At 47.7% G+C, this 12009-nt stretch overlaps 1 protein-coding gene and 1 non-coding gene across 2 annotated transcripts; one reads left to right on the top strand and one right to left on the bottom strand.

Annotated features, from left to right (window-relative positions):
• Positions 1–4560: 4560 nt before the first annotated feature.
• On the bottom strand, positions 4561–7353 carry Tnfrsf18 (TNF receptor superfamily member 18). The gene is made up of 5 exons (XM_031377003.1): positions 6971–7353; positions 6035–6157; positions 5405–5492; positions 5031–5233; positions 4561–4963 (listed from the first exon to the last, which is right to left on the bottom strand). The coding sequence occupies exons 1-5, from the start codon at positions 7251–7253 to the stop codon at positions 4839–4841; spliced, it is 822 nt and encodes a 273-aa protein (XP_031232863.1). The 5' UTR covers positions 7254–7353; the 3' UTR covers positions 4561–4838.
• A 2649-nt stretch (positions 7354–10002) lies between these two features.
• Positions 10003–10106, top strand: LOC116097244. Its single transcript, XR_004121294.1, has one exon. It is a non-coding gene; the product is annotated as a U6 spliceosomal RNA (small nuclear RNA).
• Positions 10107–12009: the final 1903 nt, after the last annotated feature.

The raw sequence follows: 12009 nt of genomic DNA, 5'->3' as shown, positions 1-12009 counted from the left end.
TTTTTGAGACAGGGCTTCTCTGTATAGCCCTGGCTGTCCTGGAACTCACTCTGTAAACCAGGCTGGCCTTGAACTCAGAATTTAAACAAGCATAGCAAGCTGAAAAAGGAAAAATATAAGATATATGGTTCAAGTATTAAAGGGGCACCAGGAAGTGAAATGGAACTGAATCCTGTGTTCAAGGATATTAAATTGAATTAAGGGAGTAGTGACCTTGGGGCAAAATCACACCCAGGCACGGTAGTACAAGCCTTTAATCCCAGAAGGCCAAGACAAGCAAGCAGATCTCTGAGTTCAAGACCATCATAGAACAGAACAGGTTGTGGGTGAAGAAAAACTTAAATCTAGGCGTGGTGTACCACATTTTTGATCCTAGTGCTTAGGAGACAGGCATGCAGATCACTGAGTTCAAAGTCAGTCTACAGAGCAACTTCCAGGACAGCCAAGCTTAGGCAGTGAAGGAGCTGGAAAATAGAAAGCTGGTAATGTAATAGAACAAAAGGGCTTATGTTCCAGCCCCAGCAAGCAGCAGAACTTGGCAGCTTTGGCCATGTGGCTCTGGCCTTAGAGTCCACAATAAAAGGGACTACTGGAACAATTGATGCTGGTTAGCTGGAGCTAAGAAATCAGTGGTGATTAAGAAGAGACCAGGTGAAATCTGGAAAGTGTTTTCTGAGAGCACAAAGAAGCTGTGTTCCAGAGATAGCCAAGGCTGTACTTTTTTGCTGTAGCTGTACTTGATAATGTGTAAGAGTCACCCAGGTGTTACTGGTTTTGGAGGCATGAAGGGACAGTGAATTGAAGGTCATCCTAGCTGCTTGGAAGTCAGTATTCTGCTAGCAGCCTTCAGATGAAGATATAGAACTCTGAGCAGCTCCTGCAGCACCATGCCGGCCTGGATGTTGCCATGTTCCCTCCTTGACAATAAAAGGACTTAACCTCTGAGGCCAGCCACAATTAAACATCATCCTTGGTCATGGTGTCTGTTCACAGTAAAACACTAAGCTGCTTCCCATAGAGGCTGCCTAAGGGACAGTCTCTGGGATGTGAGCCCAGCCCAGTACAGGGAAGACCTAGAGGTTGTAGTACCACCTAGACAGTGGGAGCATACCTCAGGAGCTAGGGACAGTCATTACCCACCTACCCCTCAAGGTCTCTAGACAGCAGTCAGGAGCCTGGAGTTGGGGGAGGGGTTGCTGAGTTGTTAAAAGGAAGAGACATCTCACTTCCCATAATACTGGTCTTTGTCAGGCTGGGGCATGTTCCACACTGATTGCATGAAGAATGAGAGGTAAGAGGGTGGAGGCAGGGCAGGAGCCACCGGCTGTGGCCGGAAGCATTTCTGGGAACTGAGATGGCCTCTGGGCCTTTATCTGAGACTGAACAAAACTTACAAAATCAAGGTGAAAGGGGTGTACGCGGGGGTGCGGGCGCGCGCGCATTCTCATTGTGGGTTTCCGGAAGAACTGGAGAGCAGCTACAGTGGGGTAGGGGTTTCTGGGAATTGTAGCAAGGCTTCTCTCCTGCTAGTCTAGGCCAGGCAGAGTTACAGCGGGTCCGTTTGTGTTCTCATGCTAATTATGTTAGATAAAAACCTGTTTGCAGTGCCCCTCACCCCCAACGTAGGACTAAAGGAAGCTTGTCCCCAGTTGGTTTTTGACTGGTCAATAAAGTTACCGGTGGCCAATGGCTGGGCAGGGAGACAGAGGCGGGACTTTTAGGATTCCTGGGAAGGGACTGAGATAGGAGGAAGAGGGGATTAGGCCACGACCAGAGGGTAGGAGACGAACCAGAGAGTAGGAGACAGGACATGTAAGTACAGGGGGAAGGTGGCCCCAGGAGAGCTGCCCAGCAGGATGTAGGGCAGCAAAAGTGAAATATAGATTTAGTTAAGTATTAACTCATACTCTGGGAGGTGGTGGTGCACGTCTTTAATCCCAGCACTTGGGAGGCAGAGGCAGGTGGATTTCTGAGTTCGAGGCCAGGCTGGTCTACAGAGTGAGTTCCAGGACAGCCAGGACTATACAGAGAAACCCTGTCTCGAAACACCAAAATAAGGCTACATGTGTGTATCTTTCTTTCTGGAATCCAGAGCATTTTAGTGGGTGATAAGAAGTGTGCAAGCACTCATCCGGGAGTTTAGCACAGATTAACAACCTACCACTACACTACACCTAGCTGTTGTGGTTGCCAGATTATGCAGGTGGCAAATACTTGAGAAGGCAAGTGCTGAAGTGGTCTCTGCTGGGATGGTAGGAGATCTTTGCAGTAGAATGTTTTCATCAGGTCCTCTTCCCCACATTCTAGCACCCCTAGATTTCATACTCATCTGCTTGCGGTCATGGGCACTGTCCCTCAGCTACAGGCCCTCAACCTCAGCCCTTGGGACCTGAACAGGCAAGGCCCTGCATAGCTCACAGTTCTCAGTGGAAATCCCCAGATCTAACTCCCAGGCTGGCACAGCTCATTTCATGCCCCTGAGGTGGAGTGTGATGGAGGTTGCTGGCTTCAAGGCAAGGATACAGCAAAGACAACACCCCTCACCCCACCCTGCAGAATCTCCTACCATCTCACTATCACACCCATCTGCCACCCACAGGAGGAGTTTCCAGAAGATGCAGCCTGTGGGTATTCGCACACACGTCATCTGTTTGGGGATGTCCCACCTGTGGCAGTTCCAGTGCCTATGGCTCAGAACCTAGAGGTGCATGATGGGCAAGTTGGGAGATGCTCCCAGATCCTGCCTCCCTTCCCAGGCTGACTCTAGCCTTGCAGCTTGTATGTGACTCCTCACCCACCCAGTAGGGGACTGAAGAGGTAGCTCCAGGCAATGAGGGTGCTGGTACATATCTAAGGGATTTCATGTGGCCCCAAGCTCTTTGTATTCTGATCCCAATGTCTTCCACTTCCATGGCAATTTTTTTTCCACCTCCTCCTCCAGTCTCTCCCAGGAGCCTGTGTGTGGATTCGGCTGTTAGCATCAGAAGTTGCAGATCCACCCCCCAACTGCCTTTTACCTGCTATGAGATAAGACAGGAGGCACTAAAGTGGGGGATGGGCTGAGTAAGTGTACAGGTATGCAGATGCCTCACCTGTGCTGCTGAGACTCCTTCCTTCTGCCACTCCCTGACATGCCAAGATGACCTTATTGATTTTTCTTCCTTTTTTTTTTTTTTCTTTTTTTGAGACAGGGTTTCTCTGTATAGCCCTGGCTGTCCTGGAACTCACTCTGTAGACCAGGCTGGCCTCAAAGTCAGAAATCCATCTGCTTCTGCCTCTCAAGTGCTGGGATTAAAGGCATACACCACCACTGCCTGGTTTTTTTTCCTTTGAGATAGTTCTTGGCTATCCTGGAGTTTACTATATAAATCAGTGTGGCCTCAAACTACAGAGATCTGCCTGCCTCTGCCTCTCAAGTGCTGGGATTAAAGGCTTGCACCACTATACTGGCTCTTATTGAATTTTTCTATGAGCAGCCCCGACAAGTAACCTGAAGTGGAAAAGATGCTTTGCTGGGAATGCCTCATAGTCTAAACCACTCACTTCAGAGAATTTGCCTCATCCCAGATGTTGCTCAGTGTGGAAACTGGCAAAAGCCTAAGTTTGAAGCAGTTAGGCCAGGGAAAATGTCCTAAAGTGCCATCAAACTTCAGTTTCCACAGGCATCCCAAAACCCCAAACTACACACTTAACACATGGCTACCCAATATGGACCAGACAGAAGTGAGGGGAATCATTTAGACAAAAAGCCAAGAGAGAGGCAGGAAAGCTGGCTCAGCAGTAAGAGCACTTGCTCCTCTCCCAGAGGACCTGGATTCTGTCCCCAGCACCCACATGGTGGCTCACAATTGTCCAACAAGGTACACATGATGCACAGGAACTTACAAAAGCCAAATAAATACACATACAAAATTTTAAAAAAGAGAAGCAAAGAAGACACATATTCAGTATAGAGTATCACTTTCCAAAAGCCTCCTTAGCTTGATGGGTCCCTGTTGAGGGTTTGTGGCCAAGATTAACCTTGACTCATGCCACCACTACTACCAAGAGGGAGCACTAGGGACAGGCCTCAGACACTTCCTCCCATTAAAATTATTAAAGTTGCTGGGCAGTGGTGGTGCACTCCTTTAATCCCAGCACTTGGGAGGCAGAGGCAAGGTGGATTTCTGAGTTCGAGGCCAGCCTGGTCTACAGAGTGAGTTCCAGGATAGCCAGGGCTACACAGAGAAACCCTGTTTCGAAAAACAAACAAAAAAAATTATTAAAGTTTTTATTACATTTATTTGTGTGTGCATGCATGCACATGCATATGTGTGTGTGTGTGTGTGCGCGTGTGTAGACGCATGTGGGAAGTCAGAGGACAACTTGTTGGCATTAACAGAATCTCCTCCTACTGTGGTTCCCAGAGATCAAGCTCATCAGGCTTAGAGGCAGGAGCCTTTGTCTGCCAAGATATTTCACTAGACTTCCCTCTTAGTTTCATACTCTGGAAATGATTGTGGGCATAGGACGACAAAGCCCTGGGCTCCTTGCTTTCTTCAGTCCTTAGGACACAGCCACTCAGGTTACTAGACAAGTATTTATTGAAAACCACTTGTACAAGATCTTGTGCTAAACTTGGTGCTCTTGGAAGGCCCAAAGACCCTACTCCAACAGAGCTGTCAAATAAGAAAGGCAGCCATAGGGCCCAATCGTAACTCACCACTATCATACACCACTTCTGCTATTGTCGAGGGAAGCAGGGCCAGGCCCAGGGATGGATGGTCCCTGCTCTCACCAAGGGTATATCTGGGCAAGTCTTGTAGCATCTGGCTTGGGGCACAGAGGAAGAACAGGCCTCATGGCCACCGGTCCCCCAGATGACACTTTTCCTCCATCTGCTCCCCACGTTCCTCCTCAGGGAACTGGAAGCTGCAAGCATCCTCAGCTGGTGGCAACTGCACCTCCAGGAGTGGCTGGGTCTCTGTAGTAAAACTATGTTAAGCAAGGGGCCTGAGACACATTTTCCCCTTCCCTTGGACACAACTGACCTCGGGGACACATGTGTTGCCTCCTCAGCTGCCATATGTGCAGGCCAAGCTGGACTGTAGTTAGGAAGAGAATGCATGCAGCCATGACCAGGAAGATGAGAGTCAAATGGTCATATTGCTCAGTAGGCAGTGGCTCCGGGATGCACACAGCATTGTGGGTCTTGTTCCCAGGGAACATGGTGAGAAATCCAAACTGAGAACAGCTGGGACACAGACAGACATTGTCAGGATTGGTTACCAAAGCAGCCACACTAGGAGGACCGCTAACCTCTGAGCCATTTAGGAGATGAATGGGGGTTCTTTGGTGGTCACTACAAGGGAGGGATAGGAGAGGCTCACTCAGAATGGGCCTAGGCTACTCATCCAGGACTTACTTGGTCCAAAGTCTGCAGTGGCCGTCACGACCTGCGGAGAAGGTGCCCATGGCACATTCAACACACTTGAAGCCAAACTGAATTTTCCCTGTGGATAGACGGACTATTAGGGCCACTAAAGTTAATGAAGGAGTTAATGAAGGAGTCAGACAAGGGTCTAACGTCTATTCACCAGATCTAATGTCCACAGGTCTAGGGCCTGAATAAGCAGTACCATGTATGCCTATTCCAGAACTGGCATGATACATTGGTCCCTATGAAGATGGACAGGATTGATGGTAAGACCTGGCCATAGTCAGAATAGTAGTCTGAGAGCAGACCAGCACCTGGGCAGTCCCTTACATCCTCTAACAAACAGCCCTGAAAAGACTTCAGCACCCTCATGATGGAGAATTCCAGGCTAAGAAGAAGGGCTCGGGTACCTGAAGACCACTTGACTCACCTATCCCTTTTAGAATCTAGGATGTAGGTCTTTGCCTACCTAGAAGATGCACCCATGAGAGCTATATCTGCAAACATTCTTGCATGCCTACACATGCTCACTGGGTATCTATATCCGCTTGGCCCTAGGTCCAACTCATGATTAGCTTGGGGTTATCTGTGACTTTTATCTGTCTCCCAGAAACATACCTTGAGGCTCCACCCTCTGGCCTGGTTGGCAGGGGTGGTGCTTGCAGGTCTTGCACTGAGGGTCTTCACAGTGGTACTCAGGCGTGACACATATACACCTTTCTTTTGAACAGTCCTCCTTTCCTGGACAAGAATAAGAGCCTCAACCACTAGACCACTAGACAGAGCCCCCTTCTCCAGAGCTTCTACTGGTCCTTCAAGTGTTTAGGGCGCTATGCCTCCATTCTCAATCAGCCCCAATGGCAAGACCCTAGGCTTTATCTAGCTCAATGTTCCACTTCAGATGGTTGACAACTAGTATACATACCTCCCATTGTTCTAACATTGTGGCTTCATAAGTTCCATTGAATATAGGAGTCAGTCACCTGGGGCTTCCTATGGGCCCTGGGCCTATGCTACCCTATTGTCACCCCATATCACCCCTCAAGGCACTAGAACACCTCATCGGCTGCCTTCATTGATACACACATCTCTATCACAGAGACATGGGGCTTCAGAGCTTCCTGTTTCTATACCAGAAGTGTGGCAATGTGAAGTGCTGAGATATTTTTCTTTGGTCCACAGACTGTCCTACACCTACAATTGTAAGTCACAGTCAGTGGACAGACCAGATGCCAATGTTGAGACTCTAACCCAGACAAAGATTAGCTTCAGTGATGGTTAAGGTTTGACCCACTCAACAGATCCTGATATGGTCCTCTTTCATCTTGGACCCCAGACCCCTCCTGAGGGAGAAGTTTCCAGCCTCTGTTGCCTCAGCTCCCACATTCTGAGAGGAAGTTGTCCCTCTACCTCCTTCTCAGAGCTCCAGACTCAAGGCTCTAGACTCAGATGGTTTACCTACCAACTCACACATACCCTGTGCCCAGCCTCCTTGTGTGAGTACAGGGAAGGTGCTGCTGTACATCCTGACTCCCACTTTCCTCCTTGCCTTACCTGGAGCAGACAGGCTACAGCAGCGTGTGTTGGTGCCAGTTCCATTCTGGACCCTGCCAGGGCCACAGCTAGGCTCCTCAACAATGCTCTGCTGACCTAGGTCCAGCACACAAATCAGTGAGACTCCATACAGCATGGCCCATGACCCCATAGTGCTTCTCCTGAGTCTTCTGTTGGCTGACTTCAGTTCCCGCTCCAACATGCCTTGTCTCTGCCTCTGCCTCTGTCCCCACCCCTCAGATTGGGCTCCAGGCCAGCTCCACCTCCAGCTTCCGGCAGACATCTGTGGTGTTTGTAAAGACCTTCTGTAAAGTGTAGAGCAAAGCTATCACCTTTCTGGACATCTCCCAAACCCCTACAAACCTCTTCCTACTCCAGCATACTCACCCTGACTATGCTACAGAACAAAAGGATGCCTATTCACACATGCCACTGCTGCCACCTGTGGGCACCTCTTATTGTTGTATAAAACCACCCCTTTTCCTCTTCTGCCCCCGGAAGTTCCTCTAAGTCTGGGAAACTAGGAGAGCCAGTGAGAGGAGTCCAGAGCATACACCATGCCTTTCTGAGAAGGTCGTCATAAACTGGGTATTCCTAACAAGCACATGAAACCATGGGCAGTATGCCTGCCCAGATCTAGCCCTGGCAGTTCCAGCTTGGATCTCTTGGCTCTTTCTAAAACCACTTTTGTTCACTTCCTCACACAATTTTAGACAACAAGAAAGGAGTCCCTGATACAAGTGAGCCTCGTTTTCTTGAACATGGCCAGCATGGCTCTAGCAGGACTTGCCCTTCTCTTCCATTCCCTCTGCCTGGCTAAAAATAGATGACATCCCTAAACTCAGGGTTACCTAGCCACCAAGGTCTTTTCTCTTATTTGGCCATTTCCTCCTCCTGAGACTGACTACCAAGGTTCAACTATCAAAGTACTGAAGTCCAGCCGGGCAGTGGTGGCACACTCCTTTAATCCCAGCACTTGAGAGGGAGAGACAGGTGGATTTTTTTTGTCTCAAAAAACAAAACAAGAACAAAACAAACAAGCAAACAAAAGTACTGAAGTCCAGCAATCAAACACCCCCTTTGGTTCAACTAATTAACATACCCATTTAAAATATACCACTGCATCCATTCTAACACAAGCCTCCCCTTTTTCTCTTCTTAAAAATTACATGTGTAAGGTCATTTGCTGATGTTTTTGTGCCTGAGTCAGAAAGCAACCACTTTAACTTTTCTTCCCTACTTAATAAAGTATCTCTCTGTGAAAACAGGTGTTTGTATGTAGTTTTTGCCTAATTTGGGGTCTGAAAGAGAACCTCTGCTGTGTTGGAAGTCTCCCAACAGTTTCTTCATGTGGCCACTGACAGGCTCTGGAACCCTGCCTCTATCAGGAAGCTTCTCTGTTGTACTCAGCCTTATGCCCCACATCTTCCAGCTGAAGCTAAGCACAGGGAAACATGGTAAGGACTTTTGGGAGGACTGGGGATGAATTTGGGCATCTCAGGATATAACTGGTATAACTTTAATTTTTTCACAACTTACTTTTAATGATGATTCTTAAGTGCTTTAACTTCCTTTGTAGCCCACCACCCATCAGAGGTAGTGGAAAAGAAAGGATACAGGGGAAATGGACCTGTTTAGAAAGGTTCTTTGGAGCAACTCCATCTGTATTGTCTGAAAATCAGCAGTTCAGTTCACAGGTTAGTAGGCAATGGCAACTAGATCCACTCACAAAGACTTCACAGATACACCAGCAGTCCAATTCAGTAGAGTCAGGTTAGCAACAGCAGTGACACACCCTAGCAGAGACAGCCAGGCCTCAGCCTTGGCTTGAGTCAGCAGGAGGGACTAACAGAAGTTCTCAGCTGTGCCTCTCTCAGGGAAGCAAAGATCAGTGAAGACTTGAGACCCATAAGTGTTGTACAGCCGTATCAGAAAGCCAGGTGCTCTTTCCATCACTCCATGAAGTCCTATTTTTACTCCCTCCAAATATCATGTGTCCTCCATGTGCTGAATGATGCATGTGTCTTGCCTCAGCACGTGTATCAAATCAGCCTGAGTTTGCAGAGTCTCAACAAATGCAGCTCAACTATGAAATGTAAGGCAGACCAATACATATGTGTTGTTAGCAAAGAATCCTTCATCACGTGTCCTTTCATGTGCTTGCTTTAGCAGAACATCCTCTCTCCCATGTCTGATTCAGTGAAACATTCCTCTACCAGTCTGCCTTAGTTTTTCAAACCTGTGTCCACTTAAGTTTCCACTTCACTATGGTTGTATCCACAGGTGGGAGGTGTGGAGAGCATTGTGATAGACCCAGGAAATCTCCTCTGACACCCTTTTAAGCTGCAGTTGGAGGAGGCTGAGAATTGGGAAAATTGAAGTTGCCAGCTAACTGTGCAACTCCTTTTGTTCTTTAGTGTCAGGTGTGTAAGCCTCTTGAGGGACAATCCTGTTCTCTGCAATGTAGGGAGGGTGCTCTGGGTACTCTACTCTAGGCTGACCTCAGCAGACCTCTTCTTTTATTATTTTTTTAAAGATTTTTTTTTTAAAAAATGTATGTGCATTGGAATTTTGCCTGCATGTATGTCTGTGTAAGGATGTTAGATCTTGAAGTTACAGATAGTTATGAACTGCCATTTGGGTGCTAGAAATTGAGCCTTGATCCTCTGGAAGATTAGTCAGTGCTCTTAACCACTGAGCCATCTCTCCAGTCCTCTAGAACCTCTTCTTTGAGAAACTTGTGCAGTTCCTGGCCAAGGAGGTGGCTCTGGGTACATGGACAGAAGGAAAGCCACATGCTTTGACTCTACATAAAGGCGCTGAGGGGCCAGACAGTGGTGGCACATGCCTTTAATCCCAGCATTTGGGAGGCAGATTTCTGAGTTCGAGGCCAGCCTGGTCTACAGAGTGAGTTCCAGGACAGTCAGGGCTACACAGAGAAACCCTGTCTGGGGGAGCGGGGATCGGTGGGGGGAGAAGGTGCTGAGGGTAGTGTTGGCTATATTCCTAATAATTTAAAAAAAATCCAAGGAATACTCACTTTGGTAGTACATATACAAAAATTGGGACATTATAAAGATTAGCATGGCCCCCATACAAGTATGACATAAAAATCCATGAAGCACTCCATATTTGGTGCTGAACATACTGATGCACACTTTTAATTACAGCAGAAGGCTGTTGGATTTAATCTCAGGAGGCAGACACAGGTGTATTCCTTTTTTTGTTGTTTGTTTGTTTGTTTTTGTATTTTGGTTTTGTTTGTTTGTTTGGTTGGTTGGTTTTTTTGGTTTTTTGGTTTTTTGAGACAGGGTTTCTCTGTATAGCCCCGGCTGTCCTGGAACTCACTCTGTAGACCAGGCTGGCCTCAAACTCAGAAATCTGCCTGCCTCTGCCTCCCAAGCACTGGGACTAAAGGGCTGTGCCACCACCACCCAGTGAGACAGGTGTATTTCTAAGTTTGAGGCCAGCCTGGTCTATATAGTGAGTTCCAGGACAGCCAAAGTTATGGAGAGGGATCCTGTCTCAAACACACACACACACACACACACACACACACACACACACACACCCCTAATAGGTCAGCCAAGACCATGCCTTAATAGTATCACCTAGAGACTGCAGTGTATACACATGGTATCTCCTACCAACCCTGATATCCTTACATTGGGGATCCCTGTTCTCTAGGCAAGACATGCAGTATACTTTGGAGGAGTCCCATTCAAGTTTTGGCATTGATGTTGTGTTCTAGCTCAGCGGCAAAGTCCTCTTGTTTATAGACTTGCAAGGTAACTCAAGATTCTGAAGTGTAGGCTGTTCATTAGCTCCATAGAGGCTCCTTCCAGGAGATACAGTGCTCCTGTGCTAACCATACAAGGTCCACAAAGATCAAAAGATACAGGTCCTATACCTGGGGAGATATTTTCAAGCCGATGACATCAGTAAATGTCAGCACCTATGTCAGACTTCCTGTCCCACCCACTTCTAAGTACCTACAGCTAGGGACTACTACCAAGAACAAGCAGCTTCTAACACTGGGTGGTGGGCAGAGTGATTTTTATCTGCTCACCGTTATCTCCTTTATTTTATGAGCAGCTCCTTTTGTTTCCTTGTGGTTTGTTTCACAGGATTCAGTGAACATGTTCCAAGCAGCAGAGGGTCCTGGCAGTTCAACCCTGTGGGGAATTCCCAGACTGACATGGGCCTCAGTAAAGGGAGTTTTTGAGATAAGGTGAGGGTATAGAGAATGTACTTTGGGACAGTACCCGAATGAAAAGAAAGTAAACCCATTGTCTATGCAGACATAGACATGGGTGTTCAATGTGGGAAGAGGCTCAGCAGCCCAAAAATGAGGCAACTGGAAGACTGGAGGCCTGTGCTCAGTAAGGAGGAGGCATAGGTATGACCTACCTAGAGTGGGGATGAAACCTCTTTCCTACAACCCCTAACCTCCCAAACCCCACAGTATTCTTCTTCCAACCCTTCACAGCTTCCTTAGGCATGGACTTCCTAATGGGCTGGGAGTTGCTGATTGGTCTATTATTCCACCCCCAGGCTTAAGGTGTGGTTGTACACAGGCACCCAATGAAGGGCATTTAGTAGCTCGGTGGGTGTTTCCTTTGATTGGGGGCTGCTGAATGCAGAAGTGGTAGCTTTAAGTTCATCATATCTGGCCACAAGCAGACCAGGTAAAAAAAAAGATGGGGAGGGTAACGTCAGGCCAATGGCCTCAGGGTGACAAGAGGCAGGAAACAGCCATCTTTACATCTCCTTATGCTTCCTCTGCCTCCTCAAAGTACAGCTGACACAGCACGGCACTTCCCCACCCCCAGGATGTCTAGTGACTTATTTTTGGTTTTTGTTTTGGTGTTCATTTGTATGTTTTGAGACAAGGTCTCACTATGTAGTCCTGGCCAACCTAGAACTCACTATGTGGATTGAGCTGGTTTCCAACTCACAGAGATCCAACTGCCTCTGTTTTCCCAGTGTTGGGATTAAATGTATATGCTACCACATTTGGCCACGTAGTGACTTTTTTT

The sequence above is a fragment of the Mastomys coucha genome, unplaced genomic scaffold, assembly GCF_008632895.1.
Source record: "Mastomys coucha isolate ucsf_1 unplaced genomic scaffold, UCSF_Mcou_1 pScaffold18, whole genome shotgun sequence".
Classification (NCBI taxonomy): Eukaryota; Metazoa; Chordata; class Mammalia; order Rodentia; family Muridae; genus Mastomys; species Mastomys coucha.
This window is presented reverse-complemented; position numbering and strand designations above follow the sequence as displayed.

Bases quoted from the DNA above. Each gene is read 5' to 3' on its own strand.
- Tnfrsf18 (XM_031377003.1), bottom strand. From the start codon at position 7,253: ATGTCTGCCGGAAGCTGGAGGTGGAGCTGGCCTGGAGCCCAATCTGAG. The intron at 6,158-6,970 runs GTAAGGCAAGGA...ATTCTTGTCCAG, and splicing joins CTGTAGCCTGTCTGCTCCAG to GAAAGGAGGACTGTTCAAAA. The intron at 5,234-5,404 runs GTAAGTCCTGGA...TCTGTGTCCCAG, and splicing joins CACTGCAGACTTTGGACCAA to CTGTTCTCAGTTTGGATTTC.